This window comes from Mustela nivalis (genome assembly GCF_964662115.1).
Source record: "Mustela nivalis genome assembly, chromosome: 17".
NCBI classification, from domain to species: domain Eukaryota; kingdom Metazoa; phylum Chordata; class Mammalia; order Carnivora; family Mustelidae; genus Mustela; species Mustela nivalis.
Window position 1 is genome coordinate 56,645,733 of NC_139036.1, and position 27,636 is coordinate 56,673,368.

The 27,636-nt window shown below is 53.0% G+C and overlaps 3 protein-coding genes and 1 pseudogene across 13 annotated transcripts; 2 read left to right on the forward strand and 2 right to left on the reverse strand.

The window, feature by feature from the left end:
* Positions 1 to 91: 91 nt before the first annotated feature.
* MRPS7 (mitochondrial ribosomal protein S7) lies at positions 92 to 4,308 on the forward strand (the record flags this gene model as incomplete). The annotated part of the gene is made up of 5 exons (XM_082705272.1): positions 92 to 282; positions 786 to 977; positions 1,093 to 1,156; positions 2,459 to 2,626; positions 3,647 to 4,308. The coding sequence occupies 5 exons, from the start codon at positions 92 to 94 to the stop codon at positions 3,866 to 3,868; spliced, it is 837 nt and encodes a 278-aa protein (XP_082561398.1). The 3' UTR covers positions 3,869 to 4,308.
* On the reverse strand, positions 3,000 to 8,869 carry MIF4GD (MIF4G domain containing). Of its 6 annotated transcripts, none has more exons than XM_082705274.1 (7): positions 8,580 to 8,869; positions 6,849 to 6,980; positions 5,937 to 6,046; positions 5,586 to 5,741; positions 5,397 to 5,489; positions 4,681 to 4,880; positions 3,000 to 3,791 (listed from the first exon to the last, which is right to left on the reverse strand). In XM_082705274.1, exons 2-7 carry the CDS (start codon positions 6,928 to 6,930, stop codon positions 3,755 to 3,757), a joined length of 678 nt encoding a protein of 225 aa, XP_082561400.1. In that variant the 5' UTR covers positions 6,931 to 6,980; positions 8,580 to 8,869; the 3' UTR covers positions 3,000 to 3,754. The 6 variants fall into 6 exon arrangements, with proteins under 6 accessions (XP_082561400.1, XP_082561401.1, XP_082561399.1 ...); XM_082705275.1 differs by lacking the exon at positions 8,580 to 8,869 and adding an exon at positions 8,191 to 8,316; XM_082705273.1 differs by lacking the exon at positions 8,580 to 8,869 and adding an exon at positions 7,873 to 8,005.
* On the reverse strand, positions 8,867 to 27,055 carry SLC25A19 (solute carrier family 25 member 19). Of its 5 annotated transcripts, none has more exons than XM_082705262.1 (8): positions 26,969 to 27,054; positions 26,418 to 26,469; positions 24,143 to 24,312; positions 23,794 to 23,949; positions 23,277 to 23,447; positions 13,309 to 13,492; positions 12,721 to 12,851; positions 8,867 to 10,551 (listed from the first exon to the last, which is right to left on the reverse strand). In XM_082705262.1, the coding sequence occupies exons 3-8, from the start codon at positions 24,272 to 24,274 to the stop codon at positions 10,369 to 10,371; spliced, it is 957 nt and encodes a 318-aa protein (XP_082561388.1). In that variant the 5' UTR covers positions 24,275 to 24,312; positions 26,418 to 26,469; positions 26,969 to 27,054; the 3' UTR covers positions 8,867 to 10,368. The 5 variants fall into 5 exon arrangements, with proteins under 5 accessions (XP_082561388.1, XP_082561391.1, XP_082561389.1 ...); XM_082705265.1 differs by having other exon boundaries at positions 23,082 to 23,447; XM_082705263.1 differs by having other exon boundaries at positions 26,413 to 26,469.
* LOC309850809 (small ribosomal subunit protein eS6 pseudogene) lies at positions 20,352 to 21,116 on the forward strand (annotated as a pseudogene). The gene has a single exon. The product of its transcript is annotated as a small ribosomal subunit protein eS6 pseudogene (transcript).
* Positions 27,056 to 27,636: the final 581 nt, after the last annotated feature.

The window sequence follows — 27,636 nt, forward strand, 5'->3', positions numbered from 1 at the left end:
TTCGGACTGCGGCAGATAATGAGACGCCGAATGTTTCTTTTTGGCTCTTGCCTTTCGACCTCGGAGTGAGAGACTCTCAACGCCCGGATGAATGCAGTGTCGCACAGATTTAGGACTCTGCGTAGCCTTTCCGCCGTCTCCCGTCACTCGCTCAGGCACGCAGAAGGCAGCCTTCGTGGGGTCCTCGTGGCCAGCCAAGATGGCTGCCCCCGCGGGGAAGGTTGCGCGAGGGTGGTCGGTCCTGGCGCTGACCCTGCGGACTGCTGTCCCGCGGCTTCCAGGGTGAGAGGGCAGTAGGAAGCTGGGGTGCCCCTTGGGATTTCACGGAGAGACCTGTAGGGAAGGAAAGGGCCACAGTCAGACCGGGCGGGAACCTGGAGAGAGCCTGCGGGGCAGGGTACCTCGGTCCAAAGCTTTGAATTGGCTGCGTGACTTCGAGCCAACGTGAAGGCGTAGTGATTCGGAGTCAAAGCTGAAAGCGCGCCCTTATCAAGGAGCTCAGAGCAGAGATTTTCAGGGGGCGGGAGGCGGAGATGCTTAGACAGGGCACCAGTCCTCGGGTTCAGGAACCTCGTCTTACCGTTGACACTTGAGAGGGAGACTTTCCTGGCCTGTTGGGGGAGGTCCTCCCACCTCTTAGGACAAGAGCCAGAATTATTGCGTTCAGGTTTGTCCAGCGGTCTCCGTGCCTCTCACTCGTCGGCGGGTTGGCCAACATGCCCATTATTAAGTCAAGCCTTTTCACTTGTGGAGTCAGCTTTTGCCGGCTTCTTCCCCACTCTCAGGCTAACCCAGGTGAGGTGGAGCCGCTATAGTCCTGAATACAGGGATCCACAGACTGACAAGGAGTATTACCGCAAGCCCTTGGCGGAGCTGACTGAGGAGGAGAAGTGTGAACAGGAACTCAGGAAGACTCAGCTTATCAAAGCTGCCCCAGCAGCGAAAACAAGCTCTGTGTTTGAAGACCCCGTGATCAGGTTAGATGGGAGCAAATACTTTGGTTCCAGGGACTGGGACTGTACCAGGGAGGGTCTACAGTAAGGATTGGGATACAGCCTGGGAAATCTAAGCATTTTGTTTTTCTGCTTGAAGTAAATTCATCAACATGATGATGAAAGGAGGAAACAAAGTACTGGCCAGATCCCTCATGACACAGGTAAACAGCTCGTCTCCCCTGCCTGCTGGCTTATACCTTTGTCTGTGGCTCTTTCCGTTTAGTATAAAAAAGAACAGGTTCATATACTTGCCGTTAGAATTACCTTCCCTGTGTTGGGTACCTGGGTGGTTAAGTGTCCAACTTTTTTTTCTTTTTGTAAAAATTTTATTTATTTATTTCACAGAGAGAGATCACAAGTAGGCCGAGAGGCAGGCAGAGAGAGGGGGAAGCAGACTCCCCACTGAGCAGAGAGCCCGATGTGGGGCTCCATCCCAGAACCCGGAGATCATGACCTGAGCTGAAGGCAGAGGCTTTAACCCATTGAGCCACCCAGGCGCCCCTAAGTGTCCAAGTCTTGATATCAGCCGAGGTCTTGGTTTCAGGGTCGTGAATTTGAGCCCCATGTCAGGCCCCACGCTGGGCGTGGAGCCTACTTTAAAAAAAAAAAAAAAAAAAGGAAAAAAAAATTACCTTCTTCCCTGGGATACCTGGGTGGCTCAGTCAGTCAGGTATTTGCATTAGGCTCAGGTCATGATCCCAGGGTTCTGAGATGGAGCCCCACACTGGGCTCCCTGCTCAGCAGGGATTCTGCTCTCCCTCTGTCCTTCCATTCATGCTCACGCTCATTCTCTCTCCCAAAATTTTTTTGGGGAAAAAATGATCCTCGTGTATATGTGTGGAAGTGGTAGCTATAATGAAGGCCAGTAGGCGTCAGAACCACCATTCACTCCCCCAGTCACAAATCTCTGTGGTCCTCCTCCAGAAAAGAGGAGGCCTTTAATAACTTTGCCTTAGGGGCACCTGGGTGGCTCAGTCCTTAAGCATCTGCCTTCTACTCAGGTGGTCCTGGGATGGACCCCTGCACTGGGCTCCCTGCTCAGCGGTATGCCTACTCCCCTCTCCCACTCCCCCGATTGTATTCCCTCTCTCACCTCTCTGTCAAATAAATAAAATCTTAAAAAAAACAAAAAAAAAAGATGGGGCGCCTGGGTGGCTCAGTGGGTTAAAGCCTCCTCTGCCTTTGGCTCAGGTCATGATCTCAGGGTCCTGGGATCGCGCTCCGCATCCAGCTCTCTGCTCAGCAGGGAGTCTGCCTCCCTGCCTACTTGTGATCTCTGTCAAATAAATAAATAAAATCTTTAAAAAAAAAAAAAAAAAGAACTTTGCCTTAGAAGTGCTGAGAGAGGGTCCGCACTGTCATAGAGAAACGGGGTGACAGGAGTAAGGGGCAAAGTACTAGTCCAGCTGGATAAACCCTTCAGGGAGCCCGGGGCAGCATCTTCCAGTTCTATCCCTTTGCAGACTCTGGAAGCTGTGAAAAGGAAGCAGTTTGAGAAGTACCATGCTGCTTCTGCTGAGGAACAGGCAACCATCGAACGCAACCCCTACACCATCTTCCACCAAGCTCTGAAAAACTGTGAGCCTGTGATAGGGCTGGTGCCCATCCTCAGAGGGGGCCATTTCTACCAGGTGAGCGGTCAGGGCCGGAAAGCAGGGCTCCCTACCCACAGAACAAGCTGGTAGTGGTTGGGTGGGGAGCACTTGGGAGTGGGAAGGTCCAGAGTTGGGCTAAGATTGATCGTTTTCTAGGGATCAGGTTCTCTCAGGATCCGCCAGCCACCCCCCAGGCCCGCACCCCAGCTTCCGTTCCGTCCACGATGCTGTGTTGTAAGCTGTCAGCTTCTCGTGGTGATGGACGTGTAGAACTCATCTTTGTACACCAGCGTCTAGAGTAGCTCTTGACCCGTAACTGGTGTTTTGTTGCCATTTCTTGAACTGAACAAGGCGCTTTCCTGGCATTTAATTCTGTGTCTTGTCATAAGCCAGTGTTCTCGGCTTCTGCTTTTTTTTTTTTTTTAAGATTTTATTTATTTATTTAACAGACAGAGATCACAAGCAGGCAGAGAGGCAGGCAGAGAGAGAGTGAAGGAAGCAGGCTTCTGGCTGAGCAGAGTCCGATGCGGGGCTCCATCCCAGCACCCTGGGATCCTGACCTGAGCAGAAGGCAGAGGCTTTAACCCACTGAGCCACCCAGGTGCCCTGGCTTCTGCTTTTTTAATGTAAACTTCCTAAGGGTGGAGACTCATTAATGTCTGGGTCTCTAGTGGTGCCTGGCATATAACGGCGGTCTAGCAAAGGATTCTGGACAAGAGGGGCTTGTTTTGGGACACCCCTGATCCGCGCTGGCTGAGTCACTCCGGCCTGATGGGGCTTCTCCCAGCTGATGCTCCTATCGGCTGGGCTGAGCTTCTATTTAGAGGCGAGAGAGGTCGGTGCCTCAGGAGCGCGTGCCGCGTGCTCAGTGAATGCCTCTGCTAACGGGTGAGGGCCCCCGGGGCTGCGGGGACTCAAGGAGAAGCCAGGCCCCTCACGAGTGTTGTCAGAGCTGGCCCAGAGGGAGCCTGGGGCTCTTCCTCAGAGCTCAGGGCAGAAGGAGGCTGCCGCCCCGACAAGGTCTTGGACTGACTTGCCGTGTCTTCTCCTGTCCAGGTCCCTGTGCCACTTCCCGCCCGGCGGCGTCGCTTCTTGGCCATGAAGTGGATGCTCACTGAGTGCCGGGAGAAGCAGCACCGGCGGACGCTGATGCCGGAGAAGTTGTCACATGAACTGCTGGAGGCTTTTCACAACCAGGGCCCTGTGATCAAGAAGAAGCATGACATGCACAAGATGGCCGAGGCCAACCGTGCCCTGGCTCACTACCGCTGGTGGTAGGGGGAGGGGGCGGCGCTCTGCTGCAAGAAACCGTGGGAGCCGGGGTCACTGTCCGCGAAAATCCCTTGTGGGTGAAGTAGTTCCTTTTTAAGGGCGTGCAGGCCTTGTAAGGGGGGAGCAGCGTATTTATGCTCGTTAGTCCTTTCTTTGGGCGCTAGAACTTGCTTTTCCTGTCCCAGCTCCTCATACACTGGGAACGTATCAATCTGGATTTCCCCCAGGAACTTCGGGCCCATCCAGCTTCTCTTCCTCTATTCAGGGTAGAACTTTGGAAGATATGAAAGGAAGCAGTTTTAATGTTAGAAAAGGTTTATTAGAAAATTCTCGTCCTAAACTGGTGTCGTGTGTGTGGTGGTACCTGCTGTTTACTAAAATCGACTGGAAATTTGTTTCCGAAGTGGTCCTTGTACAAAATGTATAAAAAGCAGTTTCTGGTGTGACTTGTGCTGTGCTCCTCAGTATCCCAAAGTATACCACCAGTAGCTATGGGTACCCCTTTTACAGATGGGGAAACCGAGGCACCAAGATGGCTGTTGCACCGGCGGTTACACAGTGCGGTGGGTGTTGCAAGCTGCCTTTCCCTGCCTGGCCCAGGCTGGAGGTGATGAGGGGAGAGGCTGATGGGACAGTAGGGGCAGGTCTGTTTGGTGTCTTCCCTGGTCCCTGAACCCTGGAGGGAAGGTGCTCAGGCAGGACCGCCGTGTGAGTGGGAAACCCCTATGAGCTGTTAAAGGTCTGGCAGGGACAGGCCGGTGCTGCTGGTGAGGCAGCCTGAGCCGGAAACCTAGTCGGAGACCTCGCTGTAGTAATACTTGTGCGCAGCCGGGGTCGTCTTCCAGCCGGCTGCCCGAAATTCGATGATCTCCAGCAGCAGCAGCTGGGCCAGGGAGCTGAGGCCGCTTGGGAGCAGGAAGCCGTCTCGGATCAGGACAAAGAGCTCATCCATGCGCTGCCGGTTCATCTTCTCCAGCTGCTCCCCCACGCGGTGCAGCTGCAGCACCAGGCAGTCCACCTGCAGGGGGCGTGGGAGGTGACGCCGGGGCGCACGCGCCGCGCCGCCTTTCCCGAGCAGCACCGCTCCAGCCTTGCCTCCTCCTGTCCTGCTCCTGGCACCTGGTGGGCGTGCGCCACATCTTAGGTGAAAGACCAGTTTGGAACTTGCTTAAGGTCTCCCGGGCCAGGCTGGATGCGGGGTTTGCCTCCAAGCTGCCGCTTAACCCAGACCCCCCCGCCCCTGCCCCACCAGGCTCTGCGTTTCTGGGCTGTCTTTATCCACAGCTGGATTCCTACCACACGTTGGCTTTTCTATTGGGAGGGAAGCCTCTGAGCCTGTAGGTTTTGGCTGCTCTGTTCCAAATAAATTCCAAGCCTGGCAGCTTGTTCTGGAACTGAGACAGGCCTTGAAGTGCGCCACAAGGCTCCTGCCCTGGGAAGTGACGCTCGGACGCCTCGAGGGACAGTGGGCCCGGATTCTGAGCTGAGCCGGGGACAGCCCACCTCCACAGCCATCTGAACCTGGGTCACCCACCTCCTCCTCCTTGCTCAGACTGTCAGGCTGCGCCAGCCGGAAGAGGCAGTCATAAACGGGGTTCACCAGGGCCATCATGGGCATGTTGTTCACCTGTGGGGGGGAGACCAGGGAGGGGCCAGAGCACTTAGCGGCTGAAGGAGACCAGCTCGGCTGTCACTGCCTCCTAGGGTGGTTACCAGGCCTCACCCTTAGGTAGTCAAAAATGTTGCAGATAAAGGTGACGTAGCAGACCCAGCCCTGCAGAGACCGGGCTCGCAGCTGCTCCCGAGCCTGGTACTCCTGCTGCAACCGGTTGAGGAGTCCCCGTCGGAAGACACTCTGGCCTGCTTGCTTGCTCTCAGCCTGTGAGCCAGGGAAAGGGCAGTGAGCTGGCGGGGGAGGGGGCGTGTGATGCCGTGGTGACCCCCCACTCAAGCTTCAGCAGCTGAGGACTGTCGGGTCTGACTCTCCACCTCCGCCCTGCTGGCCAGGCCTCCTGCCCTCCACTGCGGCCTTTTCCCGAAGCGTCTCCCTGCTTCTCTACCAGTCCCAGCCCACCTGAATGATGGCATAGCACATGCGTCCTGCTTCTTTGCTGAACACACAGTCGTGCAGAGAATGGTCCACAATCACATTGGCCACCTTTTCCAAGTCCACGGCACCTGGATCTAGGGTAGAGATAGGTGGGGAGTCTAGACCACATCTGTCTCCCCTTGCTTCTAAGAAGGATCTGAGATGTCTTTACAAAAGGGCACTCCCGTGATACACTTACATTTAAAGAGACCAGACTTCCCAGCTCCACTGGGAGACTGATGGCCAGGATATGTGGCTGTTAGAGACTAATCAGCAAACGCTAGTTTTTAGGGCACATATTTCCTGGCCCTGGGTTGCGGAAGGAGCACCAAATAACAATGTATTTGACAGCAATTTCAGGGAAGAGAGTGTTCTTAGAACACACATACAGGAAACCTGACAAGGGCAGGCTAGGCAGGGCCTCCCCAGCAGGCTTAGCTTGGCATGGGATGGGCTTTACTAATTGTTAGCTGAGTCAAACTTCTGCTCTGAGGGCTGCAGAAGGCACGGATCCAGGACAATGACTGCATCTCCTCTGCCAGGCAGAGTGCTTCATCCTGTCCCAAGTCAGCCAGCTCTGCACATTCAAGACGGCCTGCTGTGGCGACGCAGAAGCCAGTCCAATGCGAGGCCTCAGGAGATGAGAACTCTGTTCTGTGCCCCACCCCACTCTCATGGGGACTTAAAACTTTAAAAATGGCTTTACTGGCCGAAAGGTGACTCTATGATTCATACTTTCAATTACTGGCCTAAATGTAGCTTGTCCTCCAGCTTGTCCTGACTTCCATTCTCAGAAAGCAAAGGGACAGGGTTGGTTGGGCAATCACCAGCTAAGGCTCAGGCCTCCAGGCCTGTCCCCTTGCCCCCTTCTCCGCAGCTCAGGGCTCTGATGCTCACCTTTGAGTGCTGTCTTCAGCAGCTGCTGAGTCTCTGCATCAAAAGACTGGATTTTATACTCCTCTCTACCAGGATCCCCCATGACCGTTCAGCCCCAGCAGCTCTTTATTGAGGTGGGACTAATGACAGCACCTAGGGAGAAGGAGAGGGAAAGGGAGAGGCCTCAGGTGTGCAGCGTGGGGTCAGGGTTTCTAGTTCTGCAGGCCCCGGGCAGGGCTGGCCAGTGCTTGGGACAGGTGCTCCCAGCCAGTCTACTGCCTTGGTTGGTTGGCTGAGGGCCCAGCAAGCTTGGCCTCTCGAGGAGACTGAACACCAGCCAGGCACCTGCTGCTAAGTTTAGGAACCCTTGTAGCTTCTGGGATTTCACGAGCCTAGAGAGGTGAAGGTGAAAATGCCAACCGTCCAGTCTCCACAGGAGGCAGGGATATTCTCCGGTGACACTAAGGTTGGGGTGCGGTGAGCTGCGCTGGAGTGTGGACAGGGGCATATCAGACACTCCCCTTGCCTATGGAAAGCGACCTGGAAACTGCGACCCCACCTTCCAGAGGACATGTCTGTCCCAGCAAGGTTCCAATCCCCTGGACGCGACCCTTCCTTCTGCTTTGGTCAGAATCCTTCTCAGTCCCCAAACCCGCCCCTCCAGCCTTCGGCCTGGCCTGTGTGGGCGGGTGCGGGGCCCCGAACTGCTCCTGTCCTGGCCAACTTCTCCCCGAGACGGACTGGTTAAACTGGCCTCCCGGGCGGCGGAACCCGGCCTTGCCCACTCAGGACTCCTAATTCCTGAGCTCCATTGTGGAGCCTTCCTCTTAAAGAAGGGGGGAGCGGGATGACGGGAGAGGCTGTCCCTGTGGGAGCCCCTCTCCGGGCGCGATGCCTCCTCCCTGGTCGAAGGACGACCTCGGGGATCTCCAGAACCCGGCAGCTTCCTCGAACTTGGAACGCTCTTCCGGGCGGGGCAGGACAGCCGTCCGGGGTCCCGCGGGCGGGAGAGGCGGAGCTGTGCGAAAGGAGCGCGGGGACCCACCTGCCCGGCCGGCACCGCGCCCGCGTGCCCGGAGGCCGCTCGGCGGGCATGGCGCGCGCGCCCCCCGTCCGCCGCGCCGCAGAGCTGGAACTACCCGCCCGGCCTCGCCGCCGCTTAGGTCATTTCCGAGCGCGGCGCCGGGGCGGGGCCAGCGTGGAGGGGCGGGGCCAGCCCGGGGAGGGGAGGGCCCTTCCCGCCAGCGCCACCTGCCGGAGTCCCGGTGACCTTCTCTTCACCGCCTGTTGCGGAGGTCCGGAACCCGCCGAGTGGCTGGGCCGAGGGGGAAGGCCCTGGACGTCGCCCCCAACCTGTCCTTACTCGAGTCGTCCGCGCCAGGCTGGACCTTCCTCGGCCCAGAGAAAGCCCTCGGGCGCCAGCGGTGGCGCCCCCTCCCCGCAGCCCACTCTCACGCCCGGGGCTCCGGTTAAAACGGGATCCAAAAAGGAAACTAGGCGGGGCCGCGCGGCAGTGGGGGGGCCTGCGGCAGGGCAAGGATGGCTGGAGGGGCAGGAACTCCTAGACGGCGGCCCCCCGCCCTCCACTTCTACCCGCCACGCGAGACAAGGCAGGGGGGCTGTAAGGGCTGGATCAAGTCCCCCCACCCCCACCCCCTCTCCTCCAAATACAAACGGCACCGGTAAAATAGTTGAAAATTAACAGCAAGCTCTAGAATAAGGACACCCTCCCCACGACCCCCGTTAGCTTGCCGCCTCCGCCAGGTGCTGCAAGTCGAACAAGGCCCTGACTCGGTCGTGGCTGTGGCTGGGGAAGAGGCGCGGGCCCGGCAGCTGAGGGCCATCCCTGACGCCGGCCCAGCGGGGCAGAAGGGCAGCCAGAAGGGGCTGGAAGGGCGCCTCTTCGCGTCGCACAGACAAGCGTCCACCGTGGTTTCCTGTTGCCAGAGCTCTCTCCTCCTGTTAAAACGGCTAGCCGAAGGGGTCCCCAGGAAATGGATGAGAAAGGGCAGCTGCAGCCAGTTAATGAGTAGGCGAGATGAAGAGAATGAAGTTTACTTTATTCCACTACAGTGGAATTTCTTTAAAAAATACATTCAGGCAGCTGCTGTCCTACAGCCCCAAGCCCAGGCCTCCACGGCCCCAGACCCTGTGGGTGTTGGGAGCTCCCCCTACCGCCAGCCTGGGACTCTATCAGCAGCAGCCAGAAGCAGGGAAGCTTTGCGATTCAGGGTCTCCGACGTTATCACAAAGCTCCAGGCCAGAGCCAGTTCTGATGACAGAAGGGGTCCGAGGGCCATGACACCCACACAGGTCTGCTTCTGGCCCTGCTTTCCTCCTAAGTCCGCGCAGAGGCTGGCACAGAGGCTGGAGCTGGAGCCCAGACTGGGGGCAGGGTGAAGTCCTACAGTGCCTGGTGCTTCTCCGTCCTGACTCCCCCTGCCGAGGGACCCCGCAGGCCAGGCTCCCCGGGGTGGGGGGTGCAGAACTGGGTGGAAAGGATGGTGGTTGTGCTCTGCAGATTTCCTGGGCTCACCCCCTAACTGCAGTTTCTCCTCTGTGCCTGCATCAGTAGCTGTGCGACAACCCCCACCCCCAGACACTGCTGCCCTCAGCAGGCTGGCTGCTCAGCCCTTTCCTCTACCAGCCCCTTCATGAGGCTGCTCCAGAGCTGTGGCCCTTCTGGGATGACAGAGGACACAAACAGCACCACAGTGAGCCCAGGGAGGGAGACACTGAGCAGGTAGCTGCTGCCAGCTGGCCCAGCTGTAAGGCTCCCGCCCTGACGCCATGGAAATGGAGTGACCCCAGGTAGGCTGGGGGAAAAGGCCACGGCCTTCACCCACAGCTCCTCCCCATCAGCACAGCCCCCCACTGCTTGTGGGCCACTGAGATCGGTCTTCCCCAGAGACCCTCAGCCACGCTCTGTCCCACCCAGGGGAGAGAACAGGCTGAGCAGGATGTCACAGGAGGACCGGGGCCTGGGGGTGTGGCTATAAAGTGACTAATTCTCCCCCCCAGAACCAGAAACAAAGCTGTATGAGGGATGCAAGTATTGAGAAAAATAGATTCTGAGGAAGGCCAGGGTTCCTCCCCTCATACTTTGTGAGGAGGGATGTGACGTGGAAAGGAAGATGGACTGAAATAAGGAATATGCTTTCAGCTTCCATGTGTATTACATCAGCTGGTGGGAGGAGGAGCGCACGCGAGAGGACCAGAAAAGGCCCCATCCCAGCGCTCAGGCTCTAGCCATAGCCTCCCACCCCCAGAGCATGGAGAGGTCTCTGGGCAGAAGGTGCTGGAAGTGCAGGGTGGCCACTGCTGCCTTTCCTGCAGGCTGGACCACAAAGGAAAACCACCTTCTGACCGCTTGGCTGCATCCCCACAGGCCAAGTCCTGCCTTCTCCCCGAGAAAGCGCTTGCCCTTCGAGTGACGGCCGAACTGGCTGGCAGGCAGGCACGGGCAGCAGCTCTCAGTGCAACAAGAGACGGCAGAGGCGTCCGCCTTCCTTCGGGGGGCCGCCCTTCCTCCCCTCGGGTGCTAGCTGTCCACCTTCTTCATGTGGTGGAAGAGGTTACAGAAGAGCTCATACCAGAAGAACACGAAGCCGGTGGAGAGAGCAGCCTTCAGCAGGCTGGGGGACAGGCCCTTGAAGAGGCCCGTGGGGCCTTCCTCTCGTAGCACCTGCTGGGCACAATCCAGGAGGCCCCTATAGCTTCGAACCTGGGCAGAAGTGGAGAACAGAGGAAGTGATTAACACACGGATGTTGACTCTGTCCTGTCAGTCCAGCACCTGGCACCTCACGGCTCCTAGTCAACACTTGCTGGACAAAGCAATGAAGGCTAAAAAGACAGAGCAGTTAACCTTTGCTTTCTCTTCCAAGCAGACCGGTAATTCGGACTTAACAGAGGCAGCGCCTGGAAATCAGCACCGGACAGAGCTCCTACCGACTGGGCCTCTGAAGGACCCTTTCCCCATCCCACCAGGCCCCCTTGGGCAGTGGATGTGAACCTGGCCCTCGTGAGCTCTGGCTTCCGGTCTGGCCTTGTCAGTTGTCCACACACTGCGGCCAGACTCACGTCTCCAGGACTCAACTCCCCTCAAGCACCTCTCTCGCCACATCTCCACCAACTCCCCGTTGTGATGACAATGGCGTTGTAAAGAATCAAGGGGCACCTGGCTGGCTCAGTTGGTAGAACATGGGACTCTTGATCTTGGGTCATGAGTTCAAGTCCCACACTGGGCATAGAGCTTACTTTAAAAAAAAAAGAAGAGAGGGAAGAAAAAAGAATCAAATTCAAGCTCCAAAGCCAGATGTTCAAGGGGTTGCTCCATTTGGCCTCAACTTCCCTCCCTGATCTTCCGTCATCCCCCAGCGGTCCTCCCACCAAACAGGCTACAGTCTGTTAGGAGCACGGCTCTCTCCTCGGTCCTGGGCTCCCACCAACTGTCTCTGTGCAAACCTAAACCACTCCTTCCAGACAAGTTCCCAAGTGGAAAAAGGAGATTATAAAACCTTGTATTGCACCTGGCGTTAAAACATACGTGTGTGTGTTGATGCAAAAAAACAATATGACAGCCAAAGCTTCCGTGTCATTATCTCCGGGTGGGTGGTACTGGGAGCTCCATTATCAGTTTTATCTTTTTTTTTTTTTAAAGATTTATTTATTTATTTGACAGACAGAAATCACAAGGAGGCAGAGAGGCAGACAGAGAGAGGAGAAAGCAGGCTCCCCACCGAGCAGAGAGCCCGATGCGGGACTCGATCCCAGGACCCTAGGATCATGACCCGAGCCGAAGGCAGAGGCTTTAACCCACTGAGCCACCCAGGCGTCCCCAGTTTTATCTTTTTTATCAGTTTTACCTATCTCGGGACTTCTCTGAATTTCCGACACAGATGTATTACAACTAACTCAACACTTTCCCTTCCCCCAAGGAAGGAGTGCTCCCTCCCTCCCAACTCTCGTCCAGTGCACTCTTCTTTTCTGACCTGTCAGACGTGTTCCCTCCTGCGTGGGAGGGAACATGCCTGTTTCACCCCCTTGCCCCACCTCCAGCCCACCACTGCATGGCGTCCCAAAGCAGCCGTGAAAATCCGTTTGAGACTAAGGAACAGTTGAGACTATAAACAGTACAACATCACCCACGATGGGGGCTTCTGCGAATGACAAAGCCTTCTAGTGCCTTTAAAATAGAACTTAGTGGATCAGGTTCCATTCACCCCTCTCCAGGAACCCCTACAGCATACACGAAACAACCCCACACACCGGTGGGGGTCTCCTCCGTGTTCTTTAGTATTCTGGGGACCCATCTCGTCTTAAGGTTTTATTCATTTGAGAGAGAGAGAGAGAAAACACACTTGAGCTCAAGGGCAGGGAGGAGCAGAGGGAGAGGGGCAGGCGGACTCCTCCAAGCACACAGCCCAATGTGGGGTTTGACCCACGACCCCGGTATCACAGCCTGAGCCGAAACCAGGAGTCAGACGCTCAAACAACTGGGCCAACCAGGCGCCCCGGGGACCTTTCTCATGTGATCATATTCTTTGTCCCAAACTGAACTGAACATATTTTTTCTCTTTTTCACTTGAAGCGGGCTCCCCGCTGGGTGTTCAACACACGGCTGAACTCACGACCCCAAGATCAAGACCAGAGCTGAGCTAGAGTCAGACACTTAACCTACGGAGCCCCCAGGCGCCCTGAACTGAACACTTTTTAAGAGTGAACCCCGAGCCCTCCTTCTCCTGGATCACCCCACGGCATCCCACACGCACAGGGCGGCGCGTGGATTCTCCCCTGTGTTTCGGGATCCCCAGGGACACGCTGCAGGGGCTAATGCTGAGCACTGGGCAGGTGAGGGGCAAGGCTCAAAGCCCCTGCAGGGGGACAGCTCACCTGGCCGAAGGTGGCTCGCGCCTGCTCAAAGCCTCCGACCTGCAGCCGTTTCTTGAAGAGGTCCAGGGGGTACGTGAGGGTCTTGCTGATGACGCCAGCTCCACTGCCACACAGCAGGTTTTTGAGGTTCTCTGAACCAAAGTGGGGTGGAGGGGGGAACGTGAGGGAAGTGCCATCGGGGAAAGACATGTTCAAGGTCAAGAGGTCTAAGCCTGCACCACGAAACTAAGAGCCACCAGCCTCCTGAATCTGCGAGAACCACACCCGGCCACTCTGGGCCCGGATGGCAGTAAGGCAGGAACGGAAGTGGGAGCCTGCAGGCTGGGAGGTGTGACTCGGTTCAAGGCTTGGGAAGAAATAAATGTCCTCGGTACCACTGCTGGGGTGGCAACGAGCTGAAAGAAAGGGTCCGCCTGCGGCTGGCTCAGTTGGTTTGGTCAACAGCGCGACAGAGCAGGGTTCAGAGGATGGGGACGTCGTAGCCTCTGACAGGAGAGCCTTAGCCCCTCCAGGGATGAGAAGGAGGTGCCCTGGCTCAGGGGAGGGGACAGCGGAGACCGGGTTTCCCTTCCATGAGGGCTGTCTCACCGTTCTTCCTTCCCTCGGCGGGCAAGACCCACTCGTGCAGGTGCTTCAAGGCGCTGTAAAAGGAGAACTGGAACCCAGCGTAGGGGAAGATGGCAATCAAGGTGGGGTTCAAGCCTTTGTAGAAAACCAAAGGGCCCTCGGTCCGGTACATGGTCACCACGGCGTCTCGCAGGGTCTTATACACCTGGACAGCACACAGGCAGCTCGAGTGAGGGCACGCAGGCCATCTGGCCCTAGAACACAGCCCGTCACGCGCACCTCCCCTTGGCTAAAATCCCAGCTGCCAGAAGCATGACTTTTCTGGGCGAACAAAGAAAATGCTGAACAAAAGTCCCAAGGTAAGGGCTTCCAGCAACCCCCCTTCTAGCTATTTACAAGGCCAGTATGTTCGCACAAGTGTGCATCAGCGCGAGTCTGAGCACCGCTGCCACCGCATCCCGCAGAACAGCAGGGACACAAGGTCTGCCCCGGGTGACAGGTCACATGCACGCCGACAAACCCGTTCCAAAGGACACAGAGCAGCCACTGAAACAGGATCACGCCATCTACACAACAGATCGGGCATAATCCCCCAAACGTATAGCTGAATGGGCACAGCGAGAGGCTGAAGGGCGGGCTTAGGGCTCATGGAAGAAAAAAGTCGGCAGGGATCACCCCCAGGGACACACGAGAAGTGAGGAAGGGCCACCGTGACCTCCACAGAGGGAGAGGCGGGGCAGGGAAGAGGGAGACCAACTCTCACCATTTTACACTTCTGGGATTTTCTGCCGTGTGCGTGTATTTAACCTTTTGTAACCTGTCAACAGGCAATCTCCATGCGGGACACCACAGGGCACGGATTTTTCTCAGCACCTTCCATCCCACACTTTGTTTGCAGGGGACCAGAGGGGCTCTGCGTGTGGCGATGAGGGAGGTTCTCTGCACCGAGAAGGGAGGACCCTGGCTGCCTCCGCACCTCCTGGCTCCCAGATGCGGGCAGCCACACTGAAGGATTTCACCCTGGAGACGTCCCAGAAAGGGCCCGGACTCAGAGAAAGGCCACGGGGCAACGAGCCCGCATTGTACCCACAGCCCCGCTCTGCTTCTCTGTGCCCCCTTTAACACCAGGCTGGCAGCCAAGGGTCACCAGACATCTGAGGAAAGGCTTCATGAAAAAAGGAGACCGGGTTGCCTGCCTGGCCCGGCTGGTCGAGCACAGCACTGCTGATCTCAGGGTCTTCAGTCTGAGCTCCGTGGTGGTTACAAAAGACCAAAACCCAAAAATCCCGAGACCAAAATGATCAATGTGAGGGAGAGAAGGGCACAGAGATCGTGTGGAAGGAAGAGACCGTGCAGACAGAAGAAGGAAACTAAAGGAAACAGAGGCCAACCACAAAATTGTAATTAACATTCTCAGGCCACAACGAAGGCATCACCTCCGTGATAAAAGGAAAGGGTCTGTTTAAAAATGAGGTAAGAGGGCACCTGGGTGGCTCAGTTGGTTGGGCGACTGACTGCCTTTAGCTCAGGTCATGGTCCCGGAGTTCCCGGATCGAGTCCCGCATCGGGCTTCCAGCTCCGTGGGGAGTCTGTTTCTCTCTCTGACCTTCTCCCCTCTCATGTCTCCCTCACTCTCTCTCTCAAATAAATAAATAAAATCTTTAAAAATAAATAAATGAAAAAAAATTAAAAAGAGGTAAGATTCAGAGAACAAGAGAAACTCCTGAGGGAAAAAAATCTGTGAGTTTGAATTAGGCAGATTTCTTTTTTTTATTTTTAAGATTTTATTTATTTATTTGAAAGACAGAGAGAGTGAGAAAGAGAGGGAGGGAGAGGGAGAGAGAAACTGAAGCTGATCCACGCTGAGCACAGAGCCCATGTGGGGTTCAATCCCATGACTTCGAGATCATGACCTGACGTGACACCAAGAGTTGGACACTTAACCCACTGAGCCACACAGGCACAGAGATTTCTTAGATAAAAAACCCGAAAGCAAAATGCATAAAAGGACAAATTGATAAGTTAAGACTTTACTGGGGCGCTTGGCTGGTTCAGTCAGTTAAATGTCTGCCTTCAGCTCAGGTCATGATCCCAGGGTCCTGGGACCGAGCCCTGCTTTGGGCTCCCTGCTCAGTGCAGAGTCTGCTTCTCCCGCCCTCTGCCTGCCGCTCCCCGACAAATAAATAAATAAAATCTTGTAAAAAATTAAAAACATCTGCTCTTCAAAAAACAGGCTATGAGGACGTGAAGGCAGCCACAGCCAGGGACACAGAAAAAAATATGTAAAACAAAAACAACAAACCACCAAAATGGGAAAACAATTTGAACAGATTGCTTTGGCCAAGAAGGTGCTCAGAGGGCAAATAAACACATAAAAAGACATTCAACATCTCCGTGGTAAAACCACAATGAGATACCACTATTCACATCTAGCAGAGTGGCTAAGATTTAAAAGAATAAAAATAGGAGGGACGCCTGGGTGGCTCAGTTGGTTGGACGACTGCCTTCGGCTCAGGTCATGATCCTGGAGTCCCGGGATCGAGTCCCACATCGGACTCCCAGCTCCATGGGGAGTCTGCTTCTCTCTCTGACCTTCTCCTCATTCATGCTCTCTCTCACTGTCTCTCTCTCTCAAGTAAATAAATAAAATCTTAAAAAAAAAAAAAAAAAGAATAAAAATAGGAGCTCCTAGCTGGCTGAGTCAGTTGAGCGCCCAACTCTTGGTTTTGGCTCAGGTCCTGACTTTAGGGTCGTGAGAGTGAGCCCCGAGTCAGGCTCCGTGCTAGCAGAGAGTCTGCTCCAGACTCTTTCCCTCTGCCCCTCGCCCTGCTCACAGGCATACTGGTTGTCTGCTTCAAGTAAATAAGTAAATCTTTAAAAAAGAATAAAATTCTGGATGGAACTAGAGGTATCATGCTAAGTGAAATAAGTCCATCAGAGAAAGACAATTATCAAATGATCTCACTGATAGGTGGAACTTAAGAAACAAGGCAGAGGATCATAGGGGAAGAGAGGGAAAAAAATGAAACAAGACGAAACCAGAGAGGGAGACAAACCATAAGAGACTCAATCCTAGGAAACAAACAGGGTTGCTGGAGGGAAGGGGGGGTGCAGGGATGGGGTAACTGGGTGACAGGACATTGGGGAGGGCCTGTTGTAATGAGCCTGGGTATTATACAAGACTGATGAAACACAGACCTGTACCCCAAGACAAATAATACATTACATGTTAATTAATTGAATTTAAATTTAAAAAAATAAAATTTTAAAAATTTTAAAAAGAATAAAATAAAAGGGTGCCTGGGTGGCTCAGTGGTTTAAGCCGCTGAGGTCATGATCTCAGGGTCCTAGGATCCTGCATCGGGCTCTCTGCTCGGCAGGGAGCCTGCTTCCCTCTCACTCTCTCTGCCTGCCTCTCTGCCTACTTGTGATCTCTGTCAAATAAATACAAATCTTTAAAACATTAAAAAAAAAAAAAGAATAAAGTAAAAATAAAAACCAGATAACAGTAAGCACTGGTGAGGATTAGGAGCAGCCAGAAATGTTGGTGGGAATGCGAAATGGCACAGCCATGTAGGAAGCAGGCTGACTTTTTCTCATAAAATTAAACATTTTCGGGGCGCCTGGGTGGCTCAGTGGGTTAGGCCTCTACCTTCGGCTCGGGTCATGATCCCAGGGGCCTGGGATCGAGTCCCGCATGGGGCTCTCTGCTCAGCAGGGAGCCTGCTTCTCCTCATCTCTCTCTCTGTCTGTCTCTCTGCCTATTTGTGATCTCTCTCTCTGTCAAATAAATAAATAAAATCTTTAAAAAAAAAAAAATTAAACATTTTCACCATACAACTCAGCAACCCCACACCCAGGTTTTCACCCAAGAGAAAAAAAAACGTTCACAAAATAATCTGTTGTGGGTTTTTGTTTGTTTTGTTTTAAAGATTTTATTTATTCATTTGAAAGGGAGAGAGACAGAGCACAAGCATGGGGAGAGGCAGAGACAGAGGGACAAGCAGACTCCCCGCTGAGCTGGGAGCCCGACGTGAGGCTTGATCCCAGGACCTAGAGATCATGACCTGAGCTGAAGACAGATGTTTAACCCTCTGAGCCAGGTGCCGTGTGTGTGTGTGTGTGTGTGTGTGTGTGTGTAAGATTTCTATCTGACAGAGAGAGACAGACAGCGAGAGAGGGAACACAAGCAGGGGGAATGGGAGAGGGAGAAGCAGGCTTCCCGCTGAGCAGGGAGCCTGATGTGAGGCTCCTGGGATCATGACCTGAGCCAAAGGTAAATGTCTAAGAATGAAGCCACCTGGGCGCCCCTTACACAATAATCTGTATGTGAATGTTCATGGTGGTTTTACTCATAATCACCAAAAAACTGGAGAAAATGCCTGACATCTTCCCACTAACAAACCATGGTAGGGCCACGTGACAGAATACTATGCAGCAAGGAAAAGGAACGGGCCACTCACACACTCTCAAGGCCAGGTGCCAAGTGAAGGGCAAGGGTGCCTACTCGAACGTGAGACGTAATTCCCTTTGTGACACTCTGAAAAAGGGGAAACTTTAGACAGAAGACAGCCCAAGGCAATGGAGAGGGACTGACTAAAAAGGGGGGCAGGAAGACATTTTGGGGGTGACGGAACTTTTGTTTTATATCTTGATTCTTTTTTTTTTTTAAAGATTTATTTATTTATCTGACAGAGATCACAAGTAGGCAGAGAGGCAGGCAGAGAGAGAGGGGGATGTAGGCTCCCTGCTGAGCAGAGAGCCTGATGTGGGGCTCGATCCCAGGACCCTGAGATCATGACCTGAGCTGAAGGCAGAGGCTTTAACCCACTGAGTCACCCAGGCGCCCCTATATCTTGATTCTAATAGTGGTTATGTGACTGTATACACTCACCGAAAGTCACTAAGGGGTGCCTGGGGGGCTCAGTTGGTCAAGCGTCTGACTTGTGCTTGGGTCATGATCTCGAGACCCTGGGATGGAGCCCCATGTTGGGCTCCACCCTCAGGAGGGCCAGCTTGTCCCACTACCCCTTCCCCCACCCCTACTTGTGCTCTCTTTCTCTCTCAAATAAATAAAATCTTAAAAAAAAAAAAAGTCAGACAGCTCTATACTAAAAAGAGTGAATTTTACTGTGTATGTAAGGTATGCTTCAATAAACCGGACTAAATCAAACCAAAGAGCTCTTGGGAACTAACATGCATCAGCAAACATTTTCTAAATTCAGTAGAGGCCCCAAATAATAGAGGCAAGGAAACCTCCCAGAAAGTAGGACAGAAAAACAGAGAGTTAAACAATAGTAGGAAAAAGATAAGTCAACCAGAGAATAGACCCAGGATGTCCAATACCCAACTGACATGAATTACTGAAGAAAGAAAAGGGAAAAACAACAACAACAGAAAGTAGCAATTGTGAATAACCATTCATGACCATTTTATGGGCAGGAGTAACAGGAGTGTCCAGACTAAAGGGTCGAGAAGTGTCCATCACAATGAATGAAAGAGACAAGGACCGGTGCACACCATTGGTAAATCTCTAGAATGCCAAAAATCAAGAGGGGATCCTGAAAGTTCCCAAGGCAGGAAGGGTGATAGTTTCATATAAAGGATCATTAATCCGAGTGGTTCTGGACTTCTCTACAGCAACACTGAGGGCTACCTAGAATCCTATGCCCAAATCATGAGTCAAATAAAGGCATTTTCTACCAAGGCTTCTCTAAAGAAGCTATATCTCCAACATATCTCCACCAAAATGGGGCATTAATCAAGAAAGAGAAGACAGGGGACCCAATGTCCTAACAAAACGCTGCTAATAGTCCTGAAGCAAAGAGTCCATACTGAAGCCAGAGAGTGAAGGCTGCCAGAGTTGGAGGCTCTAGGAGAGGCTCCCTGATGATGTGGGACGGATGACTATAGGCTGACCCTATCAAGATTGTTTGAGAGCACCTGGGTGGCTCAGTGGGTTAAGCCCCTGCCTTTGGCTCAGGTCATGATATTCCAGGGTCCTGGAATATTTTATTTAAAATATTTTATTTTATATAATAAAATATTTTAATATTTAATATTTTATATATAAATATTTCATTTAAAAATAAATAAATAGATAAATAGATAAATAAATAAATAAAATACAAGGCAACCACTAACTTCAGGCAAGACAAAGGTATACAAGAAAATGTAATCATAATGTATTTCAAGGCTCAGCAGTAATATTTATATAATCATAACAGCACAGACACTCGGTACTAATTTAGCCAAAATCTATAAATCAGTTATACTGAAATTAAAGGAGGTGCAAGCACACGAGGGTGGTGGTACAAGAGATAAACTCTTATCTCCCACAGTAGCCATCAAAAGCTAATGCCTATAATTTTAAAAATTAGGAAGAAATACAAAGAGAGAACACTAGTAGTAAAAGAGTATTACTAAGAATTAGGAAGTAAAATAATGAGAAAAGAACCACAAGTATGAAATGTGGTTGCAGGGGCACCTGGGTGGTCAGTGGGTTAAGCCTCTGCCTCTGGCTCAGGTCATGATCTCAGGGTCCTGGGATTGAGTCCCGCATCGGGCTCTCTGCTCAGTGGGGAGCCCGCTTCCCCTCATGCCCGCCTGTCTCTCTGCCTACTTGTGATCTCTGTCAATAAATAAATAAAATCTTTAAAAAATAAAAACAAAAAATATATATATAAAAATAAAATTAAAATAAAAGTGGTTGCCTCTAGGGACTGGAATCAGGGGGTGGCTGGTAGTGTTTGTTATAATTCATGCAGAACCACCTGTCTTTTTTTTTTTTTTTTAAAGATTTATTTATTTATTTATCAGAGAGAGAGAGAGGGAGAGAGCGAGCACAGGCAGACAGAATGGCAGGCAGAGGCAGAGGCAGAGGCAGAAGCAGGCTCCCCGCCGAGCAAGGAGCCCGATGCGGGACTCGATCCCAGGACGCCGGGACCATGACCTGAGTCGAAGGCAGCTGCTTAACCAATTGAGCCACCCAGGCATCCCCCACCTGTCTTTTTAACCTCTATACACCATATAGATCACTGATTAAAAAACGTTTTAGGGAGGCGTTAGGCTGCTTCAGGATGAAGCTGAACATCTCTTTCCCAGCTACTGGCCGCCAGAAACTCATTGAAGTGGACGATGAACGCAAACTTCGTACCTTTTATGAGAAGCGTATGGCCACAGAAGTTGCTGCGGACGCCCTCGGTGAAGAATGGAAGGGTTATGTGGTCCGAATCAGTGGTGGCAATGACAAACAAGGCTTCCCCATGAAGCAGGGTGTCTTGACCCATGGCTGTGTCCACCTGCTGCTGAGTAAGGGGCATTCCTGCTACAGACCAAGGAGGACGGGAGAGAGAAAGTGCCAATCTGTTCGGGGTTGCATCGTGGATGCCAATCTCAGTGTTCTCAACTTGGTCATTGTAAAGAAAGGGGAGAAGGATATTCCTGGACTCACTGATACTACTGTGCCTCGACGCCTGGGGCCCAAAAGAGCCAGCAGAATCCGCAAACTCTTCAATCTCTCTAAAGAAGATGATGTCCGCCAGTATGTTGTGAGAAAGCCCTTAAACAAAGAAGGTAAGAAACCTAGAACCAAAGCGCCCAAGATATAGCGTCTTGTTACTCCACGTGTCCTCCAACACAAACGTCGGCGTATTGCTCTGAAGAAACAGCGCACTAAGAAAAACAAGGAAGAGACTGCAGAATATGCTAAACTTTTGGCCAAGAGAATGAAGGAGGCCAAAGAAAAACGCCAGGAACAGATTGCCAAGAGACGGAGGCTGTCCTCTCTGAGAGCTTCTACCTCTAAGTCTGAGTCCAGTCAAAAATGAGATTTTCTAAGAGTGACAAATAAATAAGATCAGACATTAAAAAAAAAAAAGTTTTAAAGATTTTATTTATTTATTTGTCTATTTAGAGAGAGCATGCACACAGGCAGGGGGAGGGGCAGAGGGAACGGGAGAGAGGATCTCAAGCAGCCTCCATGCTGAGCAGGGAACCCTGATGCAGGGCTCGTTGTCACAACCCTGAGATCATGACCTGAGCCTAAAGCAAGAGTTGGATGGATGCTCAACCAACGGAGCAACCAGGTACTCCTGATTAAGAAACATTTTAAAGATTTTACTTATTTATTTGAGAGACAGAGATTGCAACAGAGATAGAGAGAGGGAGTGAGCATGAGTGGAGAGAAGAAGGAAAAGCAGGCTCCCCGCTGAGCAGGGAGCATGACGCAGGGCTCCATCCCAGGACCCCAGGATCATGACCTCAGCCGAAGGCAGAAGCTTAACTAGCTGAGCCACCCAGTACCGCTAAGACGTATTTAAAGGTGAGGACTGACACCACGGCTGCTGCTGTTTTACGGAAGTTGGGAGGTTCTACAGCTTTTAAACAGATCTCTTCCACTCACTTTTGCACACAACTTGCAGATCATTCCAGAATCTAGAATCCCTATCTCAATCACCTCAGCCAGAGGGCTGAGTTTATTCTCTTTTCTCAGACCTTTTCCTTCTTACAGACCTCTTTTCATTTGACAGACAGATCACAAGCAGGCAGAGGCAGGCAGAGAAGAGGAGGAAGCAGGCTCCCTGCTGAGCAGAGAGCCCGACATGGGGCTCAATCCCAGGACCCCAGGATCATGACCTGAGCCAAAGGCAGAGGCTTAACCCACTGAGCCACCCAGGCACTCCACAGACCTCTTTTCAAAATGTATTACTGAAGTATAATTGACATAAAATGTTCTATTAGTTTCAGGTGTACCTTCTCATAGATTTTCTTTCTTTCTTTTTTTTTTTTTTAAAGGATTTTATTTATTTATTTGACAGACAGAGATCACAAGTAGGCAGCAAGGCAGGGAGAGAGAGAGAGGAGGAAGCAGGCTCCCCGCTGAGCAGAGAGCCCGATGTGGGGCTCGATCCCAGGACCCTGGGATCATGACCCGAGCCGAAGGCAGAGGCTTTAACCCACTGAGCCACCCAGGCGCCCCCCTAGATTTATTTTCTTAACTACAGGCTGGGAAGTCATGGAAGAGGGTGCCGGCATCCCAGAGCAGAGAAGCCAGCGGAGTACCACCACTTATTTTTTTCATCCCAGCAGCCACCACTTTGCTGGCGGCTGTCTGTCTTCTCCAACTACAGACGTGCTTCTCCTCCAGCTCTCTGCTCAGTGGCTAGGGCCCCTCATCGCATTTCCCCACCAGGAGAAAGCTCTATTTCTGGCTAACGGGGCATTCAGAAGGACCGAGCTCTGGTGCCCCATTCGTTTGCTTGCACACTGTTCCTAAGACGCTTTGCCCTTCTAAACCAAAAAAGCCATTAGGGCGGCTCCTAAACAAAAGGGCTCCACCAGCCCAGGATCTCCACCCCGGGCAATGGACCTGAACCAGAACCACAGTCATTCTAAAGTACGTCAAATTCTTAAGCAGTGCCATTTCCCACCCAAATACCCTGAAGCAGAAGGGGGTGGAAAAATCACTCTTCCTTGGTTAAGCATACACATGCGTGCTCTCTTACACACACACACACACACACACACACACACACACAGAGGCATCTGCACTGCTATTCTTATGTGTGTCCAGGAAACAAAGATTGCGGTGGGAGGTCTATTTCAGGATTGAATCCCTCCCTTCCACTCAGTAAGTTCTTCCCGGAATCGGACTCAATCATCCCATTTTCTCCATCCAGGCTTTGTGCAAACCAAAACCACTCTCACAATAATCCAGAAATAGGATCTCAAGTCTCAGTCTCCCGGACGCCTCTCTGTCCAGCCTACTGCTCCTGACTTGCTCTGTTTCCCACCTGTAGGCTCCGTCCCCGGCGTGAGGCTGCGAGCGCCCGGCATGGTGTTCAGCACGGTCGCGGGTCTTACAGACAGACCAACGCAGGGGCTGCACACCCTGGCAAGCCTGGGGGTTCTGTTCCCTCTAAGGAAAAGAGCTGTGAGTGCTGGAACGCCTGTTGCATGGGCGCCCCTGCTCCGGCCCAGCCACTCACCTTGGGCTCACCCTGAGCGGCAAAGCGAGTGCGCAACACGTCCACGGGATGCACGGCCAGGGTGGCGGCGCTGGCAGACAGGCCGCCACACACAAAGTGCACGGAGAAGTCGCGGGCATCGTACGTGGTGGCTCTGTGCACCAGCTCGGTCAGCAGCTCGAACGACAGAAACTACAAATGCACGTGACAAAGTCATTGACAAACAGTCCCCCAAGCCCACTGAGGGCCTGTCAGGACAGTCTCCTGGGGCAACGCCTAATTGATATTCAGTTTGGGCTAAGTCCCCGCGGTGGGGGGAACTTATGGAAGAAAACGCCCGTATGGTACAGCTTGGTCTGACGCTGTCTTCAATTTCAGACTTCAAACTTCACGTAGTGACCCCGTTAAGACAAGCAGAAGTGTGGAGACCGCCTCCTGCTGCCCCAGCCAGGCAGTGTCCCTGCAGGCCCCACCTTCCCAATGATCCTCTGTTGAGCAACACGACCCCGGGGCCCTGGCACGTTCCCTTGCCACCTACTTGGACAGCTCCATAGCCTATAGAGAGAAGCTGCGCTGGGACGTGTCCTTTCCAGAATGCTGTGGGGCCTTCCTCCTGCAAAATCTGTCTCCCAGCCTGTAGGATCCCATGGTATTTTGCACCGGGGTCACTGCGAGACAGGCGCTCAATCTGGAGCTGGGAATCAGAATCGAAAAGGTCAGATGACAGGGCAGTGTGGGGTGAGACGGAGAAATTTTGGAAAATGTAACAAAGGCAGCGAAGCTCTTCCTCTTGACGAAATTCCAAACTCTGGAAACTGCTTTGACAAGAAAGAGAGAACTGGTCCTCCAGCCCATTACATGGGGGGAAAAAAAGGAGGAAAGGATACCTGGAAACGGATCTTGATGACATCCAAGGGGCTGATCATCACCCGAGTGACAAGTCCAGACACAGACCCGGCCACCGCCACCTCAAAACTGGAGATATTCCTGCCATCAGCTTTGGGGTCATAGCCAACCATCCCTGCCTCTGGCCCATACAACGTCCATCAGTTCCAATCTAAAAGCAAGAGACACGGAGTAAACACCAGAGCAAGTTCTTAGGGTCTCTGCTCACAAGCCACCTCCTCAGAGCAGCCCTCCCTGACCATCGCATCTTGCCCTGCTTTATTCTTCTGCACAGCATTAATATACTGGACATTTATTCTGGACATCTGTTTCTTGCCACCTACGCCCACTAGGATGCGAACCTATGAAAACAGCCCAGCACCGTGAGTGCTCCTATCTGTTGACTGAATGAACCGACAGGGGTGGTAGGAAATCATTCACTTCCAGAGATCAGCTCGCTTTCCAAGACACCTGGCTTTATGGCCGGAGGGAAAGTCCCTGCCTGAGCCTGAGCCAGGGGGCAGAGCCCACTGCAGCTGAGCACCGAGGCAGACGTCCGACATGCAGGCCCAAGAGCACCGTGCGGGATTCCCCAATAAGCCCACGTGATCCAGAGAAACCCAGTAACTCCTGAGACCTCCTGCATACCGCCCTCCCCCCCGCCCCGCCACTGTCTGCACACCGCAGGCCAGCTGCAGCAATGCAGCCATGCTTGGCTTTGAAATGATGTTCCTCGGCCCACTTGATCCCCGTTGACCTCTTCAACCTCCCCCTGGACCTCTCTTCAGCCACTTCAATAGGGTGGGCTCTGCTCCTGACCAGTTTCTAGAAAGCACTGTTTGGGTTCCTATCTGCCAACCTTGCCTCTGCACCTACTGTTCCCCATGTCTGAAACACAGCAGCTCACCCCATCCCCCTGCCCCATATATCTCCCCTCACTCTTCCCCAGATGAGCCCCTCCCATGCACCACGGCTCAGCTCAGGAGCACCGCCCCCCCCCCCCAATCCAGGGGTCGTCCTCATGTCCTCTCTAGCATTCACAGCACTTGCTCCTGGTTGAGGACCGCTCTTCTAAATTCATCTTTTTTTTTTTTTTTTTGGCAGAGAGAGATCACAAGCAGGCAGAGAGGCAGGCAGAGAGGAGGGGGAAGCAGGCTGCTCACTGAGCAGAGAGCCCGGTGCAGGGCTCGATCCCAGGACCCTGAGATCGCCACCCAAGCGGAAGGCAGAAGCTTCAACCCACTGAGCCACCCAAGCTCCCCGAGAACCGTTGTTCTACAGAAACACTCCCATGGGTGTGTAAAATGTCATGAATTACGTCACTGTTTGTAAAACTGAGTAACACACAAATGCTTATCAACAGAGGGTTGGGATAAATACAGTAAGTCACATCCACGCAATCCTCTGTAGCCATGAAGAACGAGCTAGAGAGACACACACGCTGAAAAGATGACCGCAACACACTGAAACGTGCGGAAAACGTTTCAGAACAGTATGTCTACTATAACCCCATTGCAAAAGAAAACCAGCAAGACCTATGTACACTCCCTACAGTAGAAAGCACAGGGAAAAACTCTGTATCAACACACACACGGACAGGTTGGGAAGATCACCTCTGGGGGAAGGGTTGGCAAAGGAAGAGAGAAAACACATCTCTCCCTTTCCTTACACAATACTATATCCTATGAATCTGTTATGCCCCATCCCACCCCGCCCCAAGACAATTAAAACTAAATATAAAATGAGTTTAGAAGGGGCTGCACAGCTAACCTAGTTCTTCAATACCATCAGTAACAGTCAAGTCAGTGTCCACACAGGGCCGAGTGGATTCTTTTTTGCCTCTGAAACGGTCTGCTCCACTCCCTCGGCCCCAAATTTGCTTTCGTGTATGAAAGTAGTGCCCCAACCCATCCTTAACATTAACATGGCATTTCTACATGGCACTTGCAGCAAAGCATTCTAAGATAATATATTTTTTTAAAAGTCTAATGGTGGGGTGCCTGGGTGGCTGACCAGCCGACTCTTGATTTCAGCTCAGGTCCTGATCTCAGGGTCGTGAAATCGAGCCCCACAACCCGCTTAGGCTACTCTCTTTCCCGAGTCCTCCAGGCTATCGCTAAACTCCCCCAGTACCCAGGGACGCTTATTTAACCTGGATTCTCCTCTCTCGCTTCTGGGGACGATCATGCAAGACACCATATGCGGTAAGCTTTGTAAAAAAGGTAAAAGTCTAAAACAAGCGAAAGGGCTGGTTAAATATAGTTGCAATTACTTTACTTTTTCCACTTGCTCAAATTTCCTTCTTGTACCGGTAAGCCTTGATATTTACCTAAGGAGACAAAATAAATATGAAGTACGACTGCATATGCGTGATATACAGAATAGAGCACGGAGAGACGGGGTCCCGGGAGTGAGCGGCAGGGGGCCGGGGGCCGGGGGGCGGGACAGAGAGCGCCTCCGCCATGCCCCTCCTCGTACTGCGGAAGCCCCGGGCGCTGGGCTACGAGCGGTGAGCTCGCGTGCCCCGTGTGCCCATAAGTTCAGCGAGGGGTCCCCAGAGCCGTCCCCGCGTGTGGACACACGTGTCCAGCTGTGCCTCGGGGCGTTTTCGCCCCAAGTCCGGGAAGACGCCGGCGAAGCACGCACCCACGTGTACGGGCGTCCCGCGTGTGTGCGAGCTTTTGGCCCCTGCGTCCCTGAAGATGCTTCTCAGGTCAGGCATGACACGTGCGCGTACAGGCCTTGCCCCCACGTGAGTGCCGGCGCCTGGGTGCGACCCCCCAGTCCCCGAGAGCACGGCGAGGAAGGAGAGGGTAGAGGTCACTCACCCGGCACGAAGGGCGCGGCACAACTCCGCGCGCGCTTCTCTTCCTACCTCCTCACGCAGTCTCACAGCAAAACTAATTGAGCCTGGCAGTAACTGGCGGGCTTCCGGACCAATCACCGGGCAGCTTCCGACAGGGGCTGGACCAATAGTTGTATAGTAACAGATGGGTCCCACCTCTTGCAACGTATCACTGGGTAATGTAGTTCATGGCTAACGAGGCTGTCCCCGTTTTGGGGGCAGAGCCTTCTGGGAGGTGTAGTCTCACTACGCGCGCGTGCGCGAATGTTATTCACGCGTGGGAAGGTGGCGCTTCTTGAAGTACGGATGTGCCCTTGGGAGGTCGCAGCACTAAATGGCGTGTGGCTCCTATCGTCTTTCGAGCGGGGGCGAGGTTGGGTGCTCTGAATTTGACCCGCTTTCTTCAAAACCCTCGTTGTCCCGGAACCCCGATAATCTAAACTTGGGAAAGAGATGGCGGGAAGTTTAGCTAAGACCTGGAGGACTTGGGAAAGAGAGTAGGTGGGTTTTTGAAACCAGGAAGAGGACGGCAAAAGTGTAGAATTTTGTTTCCCCCTAGGACTTATTATGTATAATTTCTCATAAAAATAAAATACATTACAGACGCTACAGAAATGTAGAAACGCAGGGGGAAATGGCTCATCCTACCGC

Coding starts and splice junctions, on each gene's coding strand:
- SLC25A19 (XM_082705264.1), bottom strand. CDS start 24,274: ATGGTTGGCTATGACCCCAAAGCTGATGGCAGGAATATCTCCAGTTTT. Junction 23,950..24,142: donor TCATCAAGATCCGTTTCCAG/GTATCCTTTCCT, acceptor TCTGATTCCCAG/CTCCAGATTGAGCGCCTGTC. Junction 12,852..13,308: donor CGCCGAGGGAAGGAAGAACG/GTGAGACAGCCC, acceptor ACTTTGGTTCAG/AGAACCTCAAAAACCTGCTG.
- MIF4GD (XM_082705274.1), bottom strand. CDS start 6,930: ATGGGGGATCCTGGTAGAGAGGAGTATAAAATCCAGTCTTTTGATGCA. Junction 6,047..6,848: donor GCTGAAGACAGCACTCAAAG/GTGAGCATCAGA, acceptor TCTCTACCCTAG/ATCCAGGTGCCGTGGACTTG. Junction 3,792..4,680: donor ACGACCCCGGCTGCGCACAA/GTATTACTACAG, acceptor TCTTGATCACAG/GGCCCTGGTTGTGAAAAGCC.